Source organism: Carassius gibelio, chromosome B7 (genome assembly GCF_023724105.1).
Source record: "Carassius gibelio isolate Cgi1373 ecotype wild population from Czech Republic chromosome B7, carGib1.2-hapl.c, whole genome shotgun sequence".
Taxonomy (NCBI): Eukaryota; Metazoa; Chordata; class Actinopteri; order Cypriniformes; family Cyprinidae; genus Carassius; species Carassius gibelio.
The window spans coordinates 27963656-27984745 of record NC_068402.1 but is presented as its reverse complement, the minus strand read 5'-3'; the positions used below and the strand labels follow the sequence as shown (position 1 = coordinate 27984745).

Here is a 21090-nt window from a genome sequence, read left to right as displayed (position 1 = left end):
ACATGAGCTGAAGGAACAAGCGATTTAATTGTCATTTATTTTCATTCACATAAAACCAGAGGGGTGGGATAATACAGAAAATTTATTCAATTTTGATTCCAAGTTGACATTTAAGGTAAAGGTTATGTATATTAAGTTTACTACCAGTGATTGTTACTTTTTTTTTTTGATTTTTTATATTCAACATCTGTAGTTAAAACACAGCTGAAATCCTACATGCCAACAGTGGTTTGAATTTCAAGTCTAACTGTCATATTCAGGTAATAAAACTTATTAATTTACTTATAGTAATTTACTATGCCACTGCTATTAAAATACATTGAATAGTCACAACCCCAAACATGCCTCCACTATATTATTAGCAAGACACAAGGAAAATAAAAACTAAATAAATAATGCTAAAACCAGAGCTCAAATACATACATCTACAGCAAGGTAGGCTTTTGCCGCTCCTCTTGCATTTTAGACTATTTCAGACTTCTATTTAAGCTTCTCCATGTAAACAATTTTGAAATAACACACTATCAGCTTTGTGCAAGTTGTAAAGTCTCTTTTGGACCATACAGAGTAGTAAACTGGCAGCTTTGTAACATGCTATGCTTGAAGCATGAAGCAAGCCACCACAAGCACATCATCTGGACAATCAAACTTATATAATGTATTCAGACCGTTTGCAGATACATTATTATATGTGACTCTGGACCACAAACCTTAAGTCTTAAGTCCCTAGGGTATATTTTTAGCAATAGCCAAAAATAACTAAGTATGGTTCAAAATTATCGAGTTTTCTTTTATGCCAAAAATCGTTAGGATATTAAGTAAAGATCATGTTCCAAGAAGAAATTTTTCACATTTCCTTCTGTAAATAAATTGACACTCAAGATTGCTTTTGTGGTGCAGGGTCACATATATGACTGACAGAATCAGGGTTTGGTACAACTTTAGTGATCATGATTAACTTTAGGTCCCACAGAAGACTGAAGCTTGATTTCACTGATGATGGATCTTCACAGCTATTTTGTATTAAAGAAAAGGCAATAGTCTACAAAGAGCATTACTCACTCTCTCACCACACCTTGAAGAGGTGCTGCTATCCTGTTTGTTTAACATACAAGTTGCTAGAAATCGCAATACTTGTGTCTAAAAGTTTCACCTTTAAACTCTGATTCACATTTTTTAACGCAGATCTGCGTCCAAGTCATATTTGGAAAAATAAACCTTTAATCTATAGCATACTAATGAACAATCTTACGCGAACCTTTCGAAAATGTCTATGCGGCGTTGGACATCTCATCAGTGAATTCAGCCATAATGTCGTGAAGCCAAATGTCCCGTTCCTCTTGTGAGGTGTCCACCAAGTAGATAACCACCTTACGGTCCCAGGGCTGTGATGCCTCCTGCACCGACTCCAGCTGGCCTACCAGGGGCTTCTTCTCCACGTGGTTCCTGAACACAATGGAGGCCTCCTCAGACCACTGCCTGGGTTTCAGACCTGGACAGATCAGAAACACCTTCAGATCTACGATAATATCAAGTAAAATCTTTGAGATCACTTCTTTCTTAACTTCAGCTTCTACCATGTTGCCCATTTGAGTCTGGGACTTTGACCAGGAGTGATAGTCAAAACAGCACTTTGCTAAGTGATCTGAATATGGGAGAGTTATATTCAGTTAGATCTCTACTAAAGCTATTTCTTTTCAGGAGCTGTTCTCCTTTAGCTGAATCTTATTCAAACATGTTTTAATTATTTCACTCGTTCAGGGGTGCTTTTCCCAAAACTAAGTTAGCAACTTTGTTGGCTGCAATGCAATTTCCCATTGCCAACCAACTAAGTTGCTAACAGGTTAGCAACCATGGTTTTGGGAAACGCACCCCTGATCAAAACTACCTTGATTACATTTTTTAAACCTCTACATTTATATACACTAATAACATGATTTATATTTTACAGTATTCTATTTCTTCATGATAGAGCACTTTGCTAAACTGCTAAACACTTTGTGTGTGTCTTTTTAAATACTTTCATAGATCTTTTATGTTTTTGACAGAAGTCTCTCTAAGGCTGCATTTTCTAATCGAATCAGTAATATTTTATATAAAAAAAGATGACTAATAAACAGTAATATTGTAAAACGTTTCAAATGATTTCAGTTTAAAATAACAAATTTTAATGTATTTTATAAAATGTAATTCGCTGCTGTGATGGCAAAGTTAATCTTACAGAATTGATTGTAATATTCTAATCTGACGTTTAAGAAAAAAAAAAAAAATCATATCAATGTTGAAAACCACTGTTTTCTTGAATAAAAGATAGAATGCCAAATAGAATCTTTGGTAGCATAAATGTGTTTAGTAATACTGTTGGTCAACTTATGTCAAATATGTTTTGACTTGTTGCTGAATAAAGGTTAATTCTCTATGAATTTAAATAAAAATCAATTTATTTCTGACTATTTAAAATCGAGCCTATTGGATATCGTAGATGAAACATTCACAAGAAGAAACATTCTTCTGAAAGGACAGTGGATGGGCTTTAAGAGCTGTCTGAAACAGCCTTTTTGATAAATGAAAGAGCTTTTCTAACAGGAAATGAAGTGTACCAGCCAGCTGAGCAGTGATGGCCTGGAAGGGGAGCTGGCAGAACTCCTGGGTGAGGGGCCGGAGCTGGGTGCAGCTCACCAGCTCATGTTTGCCATAGTCCAGCTGAAACACTGACACCAGACCATTGGTCAGGACTCCTTTCACCAGTACTCGGTACCAGCTGCAAAATCACAGATCATGAGTGGACACATAAAACACTTCAAATGCCCCAAGACTCTCAGTGACGAAACAGCTGTCCTATTGAGGGCCACCTTCCAACACAGTTAACTCTAGCCCCAATTCTAAACAATTAAACCAGCTAATGAGGTCTTCAGGATCAATAGAAACGTCCAGATAGTTACTTTGGATATACATTTTACAGGAACTAGACACCGATACAAATGCATGCTTACTTGTTTTCCACCTTGGCAGCACAGACCTGGTTCTTCTCCACTTTAAGTGGTTTCTCCTCCATCTTATTATAATGCAGAATCATCTCCCCCATCAGATCCACCAGTTTGTACATATCGTGCCATGGCTGCAGCACGAAGTGCCCGGGATGGCACGCCACCGAAACAAACACATCCAAATTCTGCCCAATCTCGGGCAGCTCCAGCAGCGGTGGAAGAGCCAGCTGTTCAGGCGGCGAGCCGGGAGGTGTGCTCTGGCTCCCCAGCGGAGATGACATCCTCTTGGGTGTGTGTGGGGCTTTCTCCTGTCCATCAGAGCGGAGGCTGGGGGTCTGGATGGTGGAAGGGTTTGTCGGGGCATTGAGGGATTTTGAGGGCCCCCGGCTGCTTAAGAAAACATCCTTCTGGTGGTTCCACAGATTAGAGTCGGCCAGCTGTTGGTTTAAGCTGCAGCTTGTGTCGTGGAAGTTCTTGCTGGTGAAGAGATAAACATGAGCGAGGCGTTTGGGCTCATCCACTTTAGCTATCTAGAAAAACAAATGCAACTGTTTTAGTGCTTCTTTCTGCTGTTGTTAAAGGGATAGTTCACTCAAAGATGAAAAATGCTCAACAAATTTTTCACAAACGCTTAAGAAAAATGATTCGGGCTGAGTAGCAAAACAAACTTGTAGCCAGTCATCAGTACGTGACGGGTCTACTCATGATGAGGAAGAGAGAGCGTTCAGTTCACAGGATGGACATTATCTGAGCTGAGCGGCAGAAAGATAGAGATGGTGGATAAAACAATAACAGAGAAAAACATCTGCGGAACAATAGAAGTCTTAATGGGTTAGTTCACCCGAGAATTAACATTTGTCCATCTTCTACTCACCCTCGAAGCATCCCAGGTGTATGTGACTTTCTTCTCTCAGAATAATCCAATCTAAGTTATATTAAAAATTGTCCTTGCTCTTCAAAGCCTTTCAATGGAGGTAAGCGGGTGGTTTTTTTTGTTCAGAAGTTCAGAAGAAGTGAAATAAAGTGTGCGCATCTGTAACAAAACATCCCTCACACGGCTCCGGGGGCTGAATAAAGGACCCCTGTAGCGAATCCGTGCATTTTTGTAAGATAAATATGCAGATTTCAAATGTAATAAACACTTTTTTTTCTCACTTCTGCTCACTGTTGGGAACAGGAAGGAAGATGGAAGACTTATGTGTCGCGCGCACGCCTCTGGGAAATCTCTTCGAAATCCTCTGATGTTTTTCTTTACAAATCCTTGTTTTGTGCTTCTAATTCGTGACCAGTGTTTTGTTTTGTTCTCTCTCCGCGCTCGTCAGTAACCACGCAGCGCTGACGTACTATGACATCTGCCTGCACGTCTTCTGGTTCCCCACAGTCAACAGAAGTGAGAGAAAAAAAGTGTTGATTTCGTTTGAAATCTGGATATTTATCTTGCAAAAATGCATGGGTTCACTACAGGGGGTCTTTATTCACCCCCCGGAGCCATGTGAGGGATGTTTTGTTACAGATGCGCACACTTTATTTCACTTCTTCTGAACATGTTGACAACAAACAACATTGAACATACCTCCATTGAAAGGCTTGGAAGAGCAAGGACAATTTTTAATATAACTTAGATTGGATTATTCAGAAAGAAGAAAGTCACATACACCTGGGATGCTTCGAGGGTGAGTAGAAGATGGACAAATGTTAATTCTCGGGTGAACTAACCCTTTAAGGCAATAAGGTAAGAAGTAGGACCCTTGTAAATTTCTCAAGGAGCAGAAGGAATGCGATCGGACGCCAAGGTTGCTTTGCTGTGTCTGCACCGCAACAGCTAAAGTCTGTCTAGTAAAAATACACCCTTTATGTTCAGTGGATACTCTACAAAATGGCACTATAGGGTGATGCAGAGGAGATGAGTTCTTGAATAAAGTCGTTATTTTTGTTTACTTTGCACACAGAAAGTATTCTCCTAGCTTCGTAAAATTAGGGTTGACCCCCTGATGTCACATGAACTATTTTACTGATGTCCTTGTTATTGTTTCTGGACCTTGACTGTGGCAGTATCCTCGCTGTCTATGGGAGGTTCAGAGAGCTCTCAAAATTCATCAAAAATATCTTAATTTGTGTTTTGTACAAGCATCTTTGTGGCTTTTCTAAAAAGAATTCTTTCTGAAATTAGCCTCAGGTTTACGCTTGTATCTTATGTGCAAATAAAATCAAATGAAATGCAAATGTGAAGAGAGCAGCATTAGTATTGAACTGGCCTTCAAGCTGCAGTCACTGCAGTGGAGAGCCGTCTCTCTCAGCCACTGGACGGCATCTGGAGTCCACGAGCCCACGCTCACAGGCAGATCCGCCAGACAACACTTCAGCGCCTGCAGAGTGACAAGCTTACACATTATTGATCTGATTGATTGATGTTACAAACCACTACACTCTTTAACCTCTTTGTGCAGTCATTATCTGTTGTCTGACCTGGGCCGGGGTGGATATAAGGTCACGCAGCGTAGGAGGTGGGATCTCTCTCAACTCAGTGACCTCGATTGATGCCTGAACGCCTACATCCACAAACAAGATGTCCACCACCCGGCTGCCGTGCAGGTTTGTTATCTATGGCAAAACCACAATGAACACAGTTTAAGAGCTGAATCCCCAGGAATTATATTATGTTGAATTCATAATTACTGTTCATTTTATGAACCTCTCCCACTTGACATTGCACCACAATGGTCATAATAACAAAATAATAGTGGCTTTAATAGTTCAAAGGTTAGTAGTTTTGTAGCAACTTCTATATTTTTGTTTGACATATTGTCATATTTTGCACTATATTTTATGTCATATTTTATACTATATAGTACCCTACTGTTCAAAAGTTTGGTGTAGGGTAAGCCTTTTTAATGTTTTTGAAAGAAGTGTCTTATGATCATCAAGGCTGCATTTGTTTGTTAAAAATACAGTAAAAACAATAACATGGTAAAATATTATTACTTTTTTGTTTTTGAAAACCAGAATAAATGTTTTTATGGTTTCTGTGATAAATATAAAGTTCAAAAGAACATCCATGCAAAATTAAACAATACATGTGATTTAAAAACATAACTGACACCAAACGTTTGAAATTATATAATGTATAAGACAAATTTCTTCAGAAATGAATAATTTTTATGCCATTACCAACAAAGCCACACATAAAATAATAATTTCAGCATTATGAGAGATTCAACATTAAATGCAGTGTTCCTGGTGCATGAGGGAGCAACTCCATAAAATACATTTAAAGAAACAAATTAACTAATAGATGAAATGCTCATTTGAAGCCTTAGGATTTACAGATTTACAATAGTTGTTATTAACTCCTTTCTTTTCTTAAAGGAATGGTTCACCCGAAAATTTTAATTATGTCATTAATATCTATTATGCCCTCATGTCGTTCCAAACTCATAAGACCTTTGTTCATCTTTGGATCACAAATTCAGATATTTTTGATGAAATCCAAGAGCTCACAGCAAGAGTACTACCACGATCAAGTCCCATAAAGGTAGTAAGGACATTGTTAAAATAGTCCATGTGACATCAGTGGTTCAACCCTAATTTAATGAAGTTATGAGAATACTTTTTGTGTATAAAAAAAAAAAAAAAAATTACTTTATTCAACGATTTCTTCAGTTTTTGACAACTGTTGTTGTTTTTTTGCTTTGCGCACAAAAAGTATTATCGTAGCTTCACAAAATTAAGATTGAAACATTGATGTCACATGGACTATTCTTACAAAGTCCTTCCTTCATTTTTGGGCTTTGAATGTGGCAGTTGTGTTGCTGTCTGTGCAGGATCAGAAAGCTTTCGGATTTCTTCGAAAGTATCTTGTGCTCCGAAGATGAACAAAGTTCTTATGGGTTTGGATCGATATGAGGGTGAGTAATTAATGACAGAAATTGTATTTTGGGTGAACTGTGCCTTAAATGCTTAATGCTACTGACAGAGCAGACTCACCTCCCCCCGGGACCATTTGCCTTTATATCGAGCCAAACAGATTTTGCCACAGAAAGGCCGTGAAACCAGCAACTCTGATGTGACCTTTTATAAGGGAAAGATATGTGAGCATATCCTGTCTGCCAGACAATGGGAGGGAACATGGACTCCATGCTTCTCTACAGGGTGCTGATATGCACTACAGTAAACAATTACTATTTAAAACACTTTGATGCCTATTTTAAACACTGATGTCTAGGTTAGGCACTCTAGCAAACAATCTGTGCTAGCAGGCAACTATTTATTAGGGATTATGTACTTGATGCCTGCCAATCCTATTAAACCCATAATCCCAATCTGTCTATTTTGGCCTTTTCACCTCCTCTAAAGAAGTCTCTAGCAACATATCTGAAGCAGCACATACAGAGATTGTGCCTGTTGAAAATGCGGCACCTGGGAATGTAAATAGTTTTCCGTCTTCTCCAGAATTTCGTTGAGTTTAGTCAAGCCTCTGGAGGGGACCTGACAGTAGATCGTCCCATCTGAGCACACGCTGGTCACATTCACATTCATGTAGGCACTGTTCACCTTTAACAGAATACAGATATGTCATTCCCTTAATCACTGGTGAACACAATCACATTAATAAACTACATTTTAAACTTTTGAGTATTGATTAGTTCTAGTCCACGAATTTGACTGGCTAAGCAGATTTCCAAAAGCACTGATATAATTGGTGCAAGTACTGAGGTAGTATGATAGTTACCATGCTTTTTGGACAAGATACCTTGTCAGTATCATAGTATTCTTGAGGCACATTGGCATCTGCCCAAAGTTACCATCACAGTATTTTTTGCATAGGGGGGTTTCATTGTAATAGCAAACACTTTCTGGTTACCTTTAAGGGACTCTCTAAGGATTTATCTTGTAGAGCTTTCATACAGGCAGCATTGATGTTGATATCATCATCTTGTGATGTGTCATACAGGACCACCAGAGGCACTTCCTGACGCACTAAGATCTCAGCCAATAGGATCTTACCAGTGGCCATGGACTCAAACCTCTTCAGTACTGCCTGCTCCTGACTGAATGACTCCAGGCCTGAAACAAATTGATATAAAGACAAAATTTGACATTAAAATGTGAAACTATTTTGTCTGAATTCATAACGGAATGCAAATCTCACCTGCTAGTTTACATTTGGTGGCTTGGAAAGGCAATCTACAAAACTTCTCATGCAACTCAAATAGTTTAATCTTGCTGATGACTTCAGAAAAGCCATGATCCACGTAGTACACCTGTTTAAACATCAACATACAAGTGCATTAATAATTATTACAAAAACACAGCGCATTTTCTTATGGTTTATGAATGAAGATACTGCACAAATGCATCACAGATCTAAACAGTCTCAGTTCTACAAAGGAAAACCACAATGATCCGCTGTGAACTGCACTAGTGGTTCTCTACCAGGGGGCCGCAAAATATTTAAAGGGATAGTTTACCCAAAAAATGAAAAATCTGTCATTAATTATTCCCCCTCATGACCCCTCAAACCCATAAAACCTTTGTTCAACTTTGGAACACATGGAAGTGAGCAATTAAGGACTAATGGGTGAACAGTCCTTTTAAAACAACACAAAAACAAGCTTTTAAATAAGCTAAAACATCTAACAATCGAGATAAAACTTCATATTTCTTATTTTATTTTGTGTCACGGTCTTGGATACCTGAATACGTGAGGGAATTCTAGATTTCTAGACCTGGAGAAGTCATGGGTAAAAATGTTAAAAAGTCATGGACATTTCTGTCCTGAATCAATTCTTTTTCTTTTTATGTCAAGATCTCAAGAATTTCACTAAGTAGAAATTTCTGATAAATTTGTGATCTGTGGGATTTCTGGAAGTCAAATACATTTAAATTCATTATTGAAAACTAAAGCACATTCAAATGACAGAAATTACTTATTTTAATAGAATTTAATAGAAAATAATTATTTTCATATATTGCTCTTAGCTTGTGAAAAAAGAAAACAAACAGCTTTGTCATTACAGCAGAAATACCAGAAATATCTCACCCTACACCAAAGGGTAGCCTTTGAATACTGTCTTGGATAATGTGGGGCCTTAAAATCAAAAAGGTTGAGAACCACTACATCCTCATACTCGATTATGTTCAGATGTGTTCTTCGTTGACCCCGTTACGCACCTTGACCTTGTCAGCCATGACCTCACAGACTTGAGCTCGGAGGATCTCCTCCTCTTCCTCAGCACGTACAGCAGTCAGCTGACCTGTTAATGGTGAAGTCAGAGCCACTTTGTTGCTGTCTTGCCCATAGAACTCTCTCATTTCATCTTCTAACTTCTCCTGTGCCTTAGAGTAGCCTTCACCGATGTACCTGCATATAAACAGACACACACACTTCATCAAGAGTACGACAGTGGCTGGCAACTTTTACAGTGGCCTGACAGATTTTCCCTCTGCAGGCATTCTTCAATCAGAAAATTATATTCTCTGATCCAATCCAACCAGTTCTGAGATGAATCTAAGCAAAGGCATGATAAGAGTCACATCCCTCATGATCTATAGGATATTGATTATATTAATTATCGCACCTCAGAATGACACTGTTTGTGTCCCCTGCTTCCACCACCAGGACAGAAGGGTATTCCTCTCTAGGGATGACAAGAGGAGGAACAGTCTGGGTGCTCAAACTGCGCTCTACTGCTTCTTTCGTCTCTGAGCCAGCAAATCCCGACGGGTTACGGTTCTCGTCTTCTACTACTTTTGCATACAGAATTGCTCTTTTGGGGTTGTCCGGCATGGGGTAGTCAATCGTGCATATATCTGAAAGCAGGGTGAGGTGGTCCAGCACAAACTCTGGTAGTTTACATTTATATGTGTCCTGATACAGTTTAGGCAGCGCGTGGGCCCACAGGCCACTGCTGTATTTCAAGAGCAGCTCTCCAAGCTTCTGCTTGACGTCGGGTGGTAGATCCTTGGGGGACGCCGGAGTGCTTGATTTGGAAGTGGCAGATGATCTTTGAGTCTGAGGTTTTTTGTGATGAAATGGGGATTTGTCATGGGTGGGGGGTGTAGCAGCACTATATGGGGTAATCTGGCTAGTTTCTTTAGCAGGGTACAGCAGCAACTCTTGAGGTTTGGTACTGCATGGTTTTTCAACCTGCAAACGTAACAATAAGACAGCATTGTTATTCTGCAGACAAATACACAGAGCTAAATTATTATTAATTATTTAAGCACAATTGTGACCCTGGACCACAAAACTAGTCTTAAGTGTCAATTTTTCGAAATTGAGATTTCTACATAATCTGAAAGCTGAATAAAAAAGCTTTCCATTGATGTATGGTTTGTTAGGAATCAGATCCCATATTTGAATCTTTGGAATCTGAGGGTGCAAAAAAGAAGTTTTTTGTTTTCCAAATTAATTCTTAGCAATGCATATTACTAATCAAAAATTAAGTTTTGATATATTTACGGTAGGAAATTTACAAAATATCTTCATGGAACATGATCTTTACTTAATGTCCTAATGATTTTTGGCATAAAAGAAAAATCTATAATTCTGACCCATACACTGTTTTTTTGGCTATTGCTAAAAATATACCCTAGTGACATAAGACTGGTTTTGTGGTCCAGGGTCACAAATTAGTTTGAGGCCTCAACAGAACAAAAGGAAATTTCCCAATCAGTGGGCATCTATCAACCACTTTACCGTACTGAATGCCCCTAAAACTAGCCCCAAGTGGGTTAGCAAATCAGGTAAAGCAGTTGAAAACACCCACAGCCTGTGGAATGCCCTTAATTGATTGTGTAAAGCCCTCTAGGGTACTGTAGAAACCTATATTTGGGCAGACCTCTGGCTGCCATCTGGAGGCACTGTGACTTGTGAACTACTACAGCCAGTTCCCAACCAATTCCAGTTTCCCTTTTTGTGATTAATGTAATCCTTCACCATGACAACACTGTTCGAGATATAAGTGTCTTGGCATAATGTTGACCAATTTTAGTGAGAATCACATGAATTGTCTCCAATACACACAGCCAGGAACAACAAAAGAACAAGGTAAATGTGCAATATGTTAATGAGTTTGGATTTCTGACTTCAAAATTGTCTTATAACAATAAACAGTCTTTTTCTGAACTTGGGAGTATATTTTAAGTTCTGTAGGTTCCAATTTATTTTTATGAATTGATTCTCATGTCTCGATCCCTTTAATGACACAATTACACATCAATTATACTGTGTTCTAATGACATCAGATGACAGGCTAATCAGGCATCTGTAAACTTACAGTACAAATGTGCGTCCAGTGCTCCAGGTCTTTCAGGGCTTCACTGGGTAGATCTTGTTTATAATGCTCTCGATACAGCTGAGGCAGTTTGGATACCCAGAGGCCGTTGCTGTGCTTGTTGAGAACCTCTTTAAGACGAGACTGCACCAGCCTGGGACTGTAAGGTGCAGAATGAGGCAGCCTGGGTTTTGATGGAGTTGTGTTTTCATTCAGGATAGAAGGGGCTAGAAATATCAACAACATAAATGCTTATTGGCAGTAATGCATTGACAAACTATAAACTAAAACCATAAAAATCATAAACAGATGCTAAATAAATTCGCAGTGTATCACAGACTCTATTTATCAAGTCTTATAGCAATTTTGTCATTATTTATTCACCCAAGAGAATAGGATTTTCCTTTTTTTTCTGGGTGAACTATCACTTTAAGATGTAGCCCATAGCAACATCAGAACTGAAGGCATGTAGTCCTGAGAGATCCCTCTGTGTAACAGCGGGAGGTTTTTGCCTACTTGAGACAGAAGTTGACTGTTCTCTTTTCATCCTTAATGAACATCCCATGCCTGGAATGTTTTCTGGGACAGGAAGTTAAGTTAGTGTCTCCGGGATAACTATAACCTTTAAAGGAGTTTCTTGTGGAGGGAAATGATTAGACACCCTGCATACTGAACACTTTTCCCACCCAAAATTTGCTCACCATTGCTCTGCTGTTGGTTTTGGAAGAGATGGGCATGGACTTCTTTTTGGAATCTTGAGGGAAGTGTCATTCTTTTGTCTGATCTAGGGGGGAAAAAAATATGAGATTATATTAGGGAGAACTTGAAATCTGTACGTTTTGGTTAATATACTGCAAGATTTTAACTAATCTTTTACCCCAAAATGTAATTTGCTGATAGAGTGTGTCCAGTATAATCAAAACAGCCACTCAACACTGTGTCCAATGAACCAGATCTCTTTAGGTGGACCAAAAGCAGCCAGTCAGTAGGCACTAATACCGTATTATTAAATTTAATTAGTAAGTTTTATTAAAATTATTAAATGCATGCTGAACCCCAACCCTACCCGATACTTCATTTTTAACTTTTCGATTATTTTCCTTCATTTGTATTGAAAATGAATGCCTTTCCGATGTGATGTTTAATGTGAAAAGGGAAAAGAATCAGTTTGGCAAAAGGCGGATTCCAACTCGTGTCGATCGCGTCAAAAAGTCTGCACTACACGTTTTACCACATACGCCAGTGAAGATGGTCTTTGATAGCTGTCTTTTATAATGCTGTCTAGCACAATCACATGTTGCTGGGTAGAGTTAGTGTAAATAGTCTCTGCCAACAAGGCAGGATATTTGCACTTAGTGTAAATAGACACTCCGTGTTTTTTTATTTTTTATTATTATAATTAACTCTTGATGACCTTATCCTGGCATTCTACCGAATCAACGTCAGCATGAACATTCACCCTATTTTTATTGATTTATTTGACGTTGTAATGCTGGTAGAATGTCTTAATTTCAATCTTCCCTTGAAAAGACAGATTTCTGGTAAGCTAATCTTACACTCCACCCTTTTGACAACCAACTGCATTCTTGTTTGAGTGGATATCCCACATCACTAAACCCTTAACAACCAATGGACAGAACCAAGCTGGCACCTTAGATTTTTTCTTTTTTCGATCATCTGTTTCATGCTTATGTCCTTTAGAATACTAAGGAAAATATATTGATGCAAAATAGGATTGTGTTACAGAAAAAATCATGCATAAAAATAAATACAAATCATGCTTAATACTCCACTATTGCCGGGTTATCCTTCTAATCTGTGTAATTAACTGGTCAGCTTAATTCTGCTGCAAAATAGCCCAGTACAGTTTTTCATAAACTAAGCGGAAAGGAGGGATATAAGCAAATAATACAATGGTGATAGTAAGGACAAAAGCAGACATTTTGGCAAAGTGCTGCAGCATGATAAAGCAGGGGTGTGGAGGTCTTTTTGCATCTGATTCTAGGTGTCAGATGACCCAAACTCCCCCTCAACCTGTAGCAAAGGGAAAGTGCTGATTCATTGTGGACTGGTTTAGAATGGCTAATCTGTGAGAGAATGGAGGGAGGATTAACAAACCCCGGTACACCCGCTTAACTCTGCCACCCTCCGCACACTCACAGCCATTGTGTGTGTGCCACAGTAAGCGATACAGAACACAATTCTAAAGAGTGAGGTCAGTTGTTTGCTCTCAATGCTTTTTGGCTGGAGTGATTTAACACACACACACACACACACACACACACACACACACAGAGACAGCACCCTTCATTCGATTGCTGAATAAGCACTGGGTTCAGACAACATTCAGCTGAACTGCTCTCTGTTATTGCCAATCAAGTCAGACGGTATCAACAGCAAGAGACATGCAGTTGCTAAACTGGAAAATTAAGAGTCGGTGACAAAATAAAGAGCTTGTTTCTATTGACTCATTAGGACTTGATTTGTATTCTCAGCTACTTGCTCGGCAAGATGCTGCTCACACAATAGGTGCGCTTACTTGAAAAGATGCTTTTTCATAAGAAGGTGTCAGCTGTACTTTTTATCTTTTAATATATGAATTTCAAGGTACTTTAATGTATTTATTTGTAGCTCTTAATGTGGCTATAATGCAAGGTTGGACCTTTTTAATTGCATTTTATCAGTGTTTGAGACTCCACTTGACAGGATTTGTGCTAATGAGTCTTTCACCTTTCTGAGGGAAGGGAGGGTCTTCTTGTGGGTGTGTTTGGGGGGGTGTTGTGGGGTCTGCCACCTTTCCCATCAGGCTGGGAGTCTCTCAAGCTTCCTGTGCGAGGAAGGGGGTCTCCATGTCCCCCTCCACGACCTCCACCTCGCCCCAGACGTCCACGATGGTCGGGCTGTCTCAAAGATGTCCTTGGTCTTGCTATGAAGGAGATGAGACAATATCAAAATCAAAAAAGTAAAATATAGCATCTAATATATATAAAATTATATACAATTTTAGACCTATTTCCCATTTACACAGACAGAATTTGAAGCGTTTGAGTGTCCTGTGACCCATTTAGTTTTGTAATGACCGGTATTTCCTAAAACAACAACAATTTCTATCTACATACTGCAATTAAAGCACCCTTCTTCACATGGACACTATTATTGCAGGATTACACTCTGTCTTTACCAGGCACTCATAGAAAAGCAAGCAGAAACCACTGTAATCAGTGATTCTGTCTACACTGCATGCATGCCACGGTGAGTCACAGTAAAATGATGCAGTAAACAGCTTTTTGTGACAAGCAGACTACAATGTTGTGGTTATTTCTCCGATGGGTTGTTAACTGCAGTGATTGGATCTCTGATCAATGAGTCAGTGAGTGGAACCTGAGACAATATCAGTCTGACTCGAGCTGTTATTTTCAACCAGATCAATGGATTAACTGAAGAAGAAAAAAATCGAACTCAAAAGAACAATTTGTTCACAAATCAGATATTACTGCTGCTCTCATAAAAACATATTTTTAGTGAACTGTGACTTTGATATCTGTCTGTTCTACACACAACAGTCGTATAGCTTCAGAAGACTTGGAATATTAATCATAATAATATGGACAGCTTTTACGCGGAGATACTGCTTTTGCTCCTTTTGTTCTCCATTTCTCTTTTGTATTCCATGGAAGAAAGACAAACACATATGTTGGGAACAACATGGGGGAAAGTAAACAACAACAGAATTTTTTTTTTTTTATTATTTTTTTGGGAAGGTGGGTATCTCTTTAACAAATCCTATAGAAACAATAGAACAACTACTATTTTTATAGAAACTTGATCCTTTAAATCAAACAAATGAAGCCAAACACTGCCAGCTAGATCAAACACATATCACTGCACACAAATCAGTTTACTTAACACACAATCTATGAGATATTACTCTGCACCTTCTCCAACAAGACAACCATGAAGTTTCTGGAAGTCAGCATAATCACGAGAAATAAGAACATGCAACAAAAATATTACTCTCCTCTGTACACATTCAGATAACAAAAGCATATGGAATGCAACAGCAGCTGCAAACTTGTCTCAACTAAATAACAATTACATCATACTCACACCGTGTTAACATTTTCTCTCTTACACATTCGATATGACATCATTCCACTAACCTGACTGTAACAGAATGACATCATACCTTCCAACCCGGCAGTAAACTCAGCAGCGCAACCGGACTAGCATGGAAAAGTGGCAGCAATTGAACACGTTATCTCTGTCTACAACCCTCCTGAGATAAGCGCTCCACAGGCTGATAGTTTCTGCGAGACAGCGGGTGGTGAGCGAAGCAGACAAAAACAGGCAGAGCATCACCTCAGCAGCGCCATTTGAGTCATTAAATAACAGATGAGGGGGAAAAAAAAGAAAGGTTTTCAGACAATTCTCCCCTGAATAGCCACGCAGGCTCTGCTGTACCTCTCCACAACACTGCAGTCTCCAAACCTCCCTCTCTCTCTCCCTCTAGGTCAATACAGATGCCCGCTTTCTGCTGTATCACGGCAAGCCAAGGAAGTACTGAGTCACTGATCAAGGGACAGCGTGAGCGCAGGAAACGCTGAAGCTGACAGTGAGTTTGCAGCTCCCAGAACAGCCGCAACCTGTAATCCGAATGATGCTTTATTCTTAGCACATCCAGAACTGTGCTCACATCCTCAGAGGGGTTTAAATAGGACATACGCACAACCAAAAAAGACACGGGATGCACAGGACACTAGCATACATTCTCTTTAAAATGTCTCGTGGATAACACATACCATGTTGCATTCACAGTCATATCGAACAAAACTGTGCACTAAAATATACATTAACTTAACTTCTGCTGAACCTTGCATTTCATGTATTTGTAATTAAAACACGTTATCTTGAAATGTAGTACAATTCAAATATTTTACCTGTAAATGTAACTTACCTGTAAATGTAATAATGAAGTTCTTCTTTACATGTGCTTTAGACAACAAATCAAAATAAATGTACTTCTTTAAAGCATGACAATAGATTATTAAATCAATGATCATTTAGCATACATTCTCTATATAATGTATTCTGAATAACACTTTAAAGCAAGAGTTGCATGCACAGTCATATTAAAGAAAACTAATCCGAGTCTCACCATTCAGTGCAAGAGGAGCCGCTGGTTTGACTCTCATTTGACAGTTCACCACTTGAGGTTGGCCGGTCCTCTTAGCTGTGCGCTGACGGGCCGCAAGCTTAGTAATATGGGACATCTCGTTTCCTGTGGTAGCATGGCATACCACCTGTGGGTTTTTAACCATTTAAAGTTTTAGTATTCATGTATCCCTGCTGAATAACTGAATTTCAGAAGTTAAGGGAGAGCCTTACCTCCCCAGTCTGCCCTTTATCCAGTTTCACGACTGAAGGCATGCTGTGCAGGAGAGCATCCAGCGTGGCATACCCCAACTGTTTATAAGGTATGAGCTCGCCCGTCAGGTCTTTATACTCTACCTGCAGGTTAGACAGCGACACACCACTCTTACTGGACTGGAGCACCGCCCGTACCATCTTCTTCACCAGTTCCTCATCCGCCATCTGAAAAACAACAAGGATTGAATTTGGTGAGATGTTTTAATGTTTTGAAAGAAGTCTCTTATGTTTCTTAAGGCTGCATTTATTTGATCAAATTTACAGTAAAAAAATTATATTGTGAAACGTTATTATTTAAAGTAACTGTTTTAATGTAGTTTCAAATGTAATCTATTCCTGTGATGACAAAGCTGTGTTTTCAGCAGACATTACTATGGTCTTCAGTGTCCCGTGATCCTTCAGAAATCATTCTTATCTGCTGATTTAGTGATTTAGCTGATAAGTAACATTTCTTGTTATTATATTGAAAACAGTTGAGCTGCTTAAGATTTTTTGGTGAAATCATTATACATTTATTTCAGAAAGTACAAAAGAACAGTATTTATTTGAAACAGAAATTATTAATCCTACCAATGTATAAGTCTTTACAATGAATTATAAAATATATAATTATAAAATGCACTAAAATATTAGGCTAGTTCCTTCTAAAAAAAAAATTTTTTTTTAAAGGTAGTGTAACTTTACACTCAATACCAATAAAACAATCTTGCACCACCAGATCACTGAAAAAAGACACATTGGCAGTGCTAGGTGATCATAGGTCACACAACTGTTAACAGGTTTATGAGTCCTGCATTGATATCCCTAATGCTGAAGAGTGTTATTGGTTACAACACAAATAAAGCTACTGGAGAATCAATGACCATATCTGATAACAGACAGACAGTTAAATATGTTTTAGAATAGATCTCATCAAGTCTTGTGTATCCAAACACTGGCAGATAAGACTATGCATACTGACAGTTCATGTCATTTTATTTTTGGTATGGGCAAAGTGGTCCTGCTGATGTGAATAATGAATTGAGCAAAGCACATTGCCTTCTAGACTAGCCGGTCGCAAACAGACAGTTAAAACAGCACAAATGGACCATCTCATAATAACACACTGGTAATTTGATTTATGGCCAGTCAGAATGGCTTATGTGCCAACACCGGCAAGTATCCATAGAAACCCCTTTCAAACCCTTGTGAATGAGAAATACACTTTAGTATACTTTTAAAGAGTACTTATTATGGAAATAATACACCTCAAAAGAATATATTTAACTGTGAACTGAATGTAATGTTTTCAGACACCTAACTGCATATATAAACTACATAATTATAGTTTTATATTTATATTAAATACACTAAGCTGAACTTTAGAGTGATTTTTGGTCCACTTGAACAGGATTACAGTAAGTAGGCTAAATCTTTAGTTGCAATTTCATAATTACTTCTGTTGTCTCCGAAATGTGGTTAAAGTCTTCTGTAATGAGAAGTATTTGTGGTAAAGTACTTTAACGTCATTTTTATTGAAACTCAAATGTCATATATTTGTGTTTACACATGTAATAATTCAATTGCAACTTAGTACATTTACAATATGTTACCTTTGTAATATTATATAACACAATACAGTTAAAATAAATATTATCAAGTACTTTATGTGTGCTATAGTACTGCATGTTAGTCATCTCATCAAAATAAATGTATGTCTTTAAAGTACAACAAAAGAAAATACTAGCAACAAATGTATTTAAAATTTTATTTTGACATGACAAAGTGCTTTAAAAAATGTACTTAAGTGTCTTTAGAAACATAGTCAGGAAAGTGACTTTAAATACAGGTAAGTGGCCTTTAATTAATAAATATTATATTAACTGCAAGTACAGTTGTTTTTAAGTACACTACAAATGCACATTTAATTGTGTAAAAACAACTATCCAACTTTTGCAATAAATGCAAACCTAAATTAACCCTTAATGTCAATTACTTTTAGCACATCATTTTATTGCACATATTTAATAACAATTTCTGTTTTATCTTCTATTACTTAGCAGTGATGTACATATTTAAGCTACAATTTTAATTAATGTGCATTTCCTAAATAGCTCATTGCATTCACATCACAACAAATGCATACCTCCACAAATTATTTGTTGTGGTACTTGTTTTTCAGTATTTGCTGTGTTTAGAAAAAATGCTTTTTTATATACCAAACAATGACTTTAAGAAAACAGAAGTTAAATAGATCTGGTGTTCCTGCCTGTAAAATGTCCTAAACCATGAAGCTGCAGGTAGTTGACATAACAGTGTCATACAGCAAAATACTTTAAACAGCATTAGCCTACATTTTTATTGTTGAAATGTATTATTGCTATGACTTTATTTATACGTTACTTCCTTTTCCTTTAATATATCTATTTACATATTGTTCTAAAATCTTGGGTGTTGTCCATATTAAAATGTCTGTGTTAGTAGTCACACACCTGCAGCACAATGTGAGTATCTTTATCAATGAAATGAAAGAGAAAGTAATGAGGATTGGCTGGTTGGCTTTGCTCGCGTGCTCTTCACGGTCAGAAAGTTGACGTGCTGCTTTCAGGACAGATAGAGAGAGACACACCCTTTATTCTGGACAACATTTAACGACGCTCGGTCGTCATCAAAAACACTTTATAGATGTATTTCACATAGCTCTTTTATAGTTAGACGACTTTATTTAGTTGAAATGTGTTGTAAGTTAGTGTATTTACCGCAGGAAATGCGGTACAGTGTCATACGTACAGTGTGTTAAAGAATTTGGACTGGCCAACTAACTTACTTTCCCCAGCTATCCGCTCCCACCGGCCATAAACTCCCAAATATCTCACTATAAACATGTTTTAAATGTGCGTTCAGATGTTTAATTATACTTATTTGAACCGCGTGATTATTCACGGTTTGTTTAGCTGGCTGTCAATCAACGTTACAGTAGTAGCTATAAACTGGTAGTCAAACGCGTCTCTCTTCTACCAAAAAAGCAGCTTAAATATAAAGCGGCGAGTTCAGATACTTTCACAATGTGTCAGGTCTTACCGCTCAATCGATGTGGGTCGGTCAAGCCGGTTTAGATGAAAGCGACTGGCTCTGTGGCACTGGTCGCGGTGTCCTCCTCGCGGTCTGTCCCGCAGGCGGTGTGTGTGAGTCCCGCTGAGCGCTGCTCGCACCATCCCGTCTGTAATTACCCAAACGCGCATGCGCGCATGCGCACTGCACACAGTATAAGCAGGTACAGAAGACTAGTGATGTATTGTGTTATGCAGTCCTTTTACCGTTTATTTATTTGATTTATTCCTTTGTTATTGCTTTAAAATCTTAAACTTATATTGGTAGAAAAACGATTTCGTTGAAAAGGAAAAGAGCATTTGCTCGACCAAAATGTCTGTTTACTGCAGAAAAATAGAGAACCGATGCGTCAATATCAAATAGCTATTAAAAGATTTTGAGCATATTATTTTTAATCATAATTTTATGTTAAATTGCTTACCAAATCATATCTTAGCATAGTTTTGCACTGACTGTTCTATCGGAAGAGCCAGCAGGTGGATTTCTCGATTTCAAAGTTGAAACTTCTCCTCTGATAACTACATATTGGGCGTCATCCAGCAGAGGGCGCGTGGGGGTTCAGACACCCGATTCTCCATTGAGCCGCCCTTCAAACCTCAGTATGTTAATTATGGTTAATTACAAATAAGCTCAGCATTTAATAGAAATCCAACTCAGTATCTTTACAAACTATTTTCAACTGTTTTGTCCAGTTTGGTAAATTAATGTGATTGGGTCTGGATAATATCTGAATAATGACTGATAAAAGTGGAAATCTATTGAATTTAAAATATATAGTAAAAAAAAAAAAAAAATCAACCAGAGACTCGATTCGCCTAATAATTCCATTATACCTTGATGGAACTTTTTTTTTTTTGTTGTTCTATGTCCATAGAATACTCTCGTTCGTTCTTTTCTTGCATTGATAAGATATTGGTAAGTGGGCACACTTTGAGCCAAACCTGAATGCTCTATAAGACTAGTAAGCTCATGAATATTAATAGGAGACATAACTTATTTTATCACTTCTATCTTAAAACACTTCAACAAATAAAAACACATTTGGAAAGGGGAAATAAGGCACATTAGGTTACTCTTAAAACCTATGCTACTGTAATCAAGAATTCATAAATTTCAGTTTTCCAGAATGCAAACAGTTACTATAATTTCAAGCTGGGGTCTGGGGATAAGTTCAAGAATGAACAAACTTCTTCTGTCAATCATCATTTGTTATAATTATTATAGTTGACATTTCTTGCCAGGTCACTTCGACCTATTCAAATTTTTGAGTTGTTGGAAATACTGGATAATCTATGACAGTGGTTCCCAAC

The 21090-nt window shown here is 38.0% G+C and overlaps 1 protein-coding gene across 3 annotated transcripts; it reads right to left on the bottom strand.

The window, feature by feature from the left end:
* Positions 1–8: 8 nt before the first annotated feature.
* Positions 9–19909, bottom strand: tdrd7b (tudor domain containing 7 b). 3 transcript variants are annotated; one of them, XM_052561012.1, is made up of 18 exons: positions 19751–19909; positions 16649–16855; positions 16419–16563; positions 16218–16253; positions 13994–14189; positions 11965–12047; positions 11267–11490; positions 9566–10134; positions 9159–9348; positions 8137–8248; positions 7849–8051; positions 7404–7538; positions 6972–7055; positions 5454–5588; positions 5243–5353; positions 2994–3517; positions 2601–2761; positions 9–1492 (listed from the first exon to the last, which is right to left on the bottom strand). In XM_052561012.1, exons 2-18 carry the CDS (start codon positions 16853–16855, stop codon positions 1272–1274), a joined length of 3336 nt encoding a protein of 1111 aa, XP_052416972.1. In that variant the 5' UTR covers positions 19751–19909; the 3' UTR covers positions 9–1271. The 3 variants fall into 3 exon arrangements, with proteins under 3 accessions (XP_052416972.1, XP_052416973.1, XP_052416974.1); XM_052561013.1 differs by lacking the exon at positions 16218–16253; XM_052561014.1 differs by lacking the exons at positions 16218–16253; positions 16649–16855; positions 19751–19909 and adding an exon at positions 15450–15906 and having other exon boundaries at positions 16419–16533.
* Between the last annotated feature and the right edge of the window lie 1181 nt (positions 19910–21090).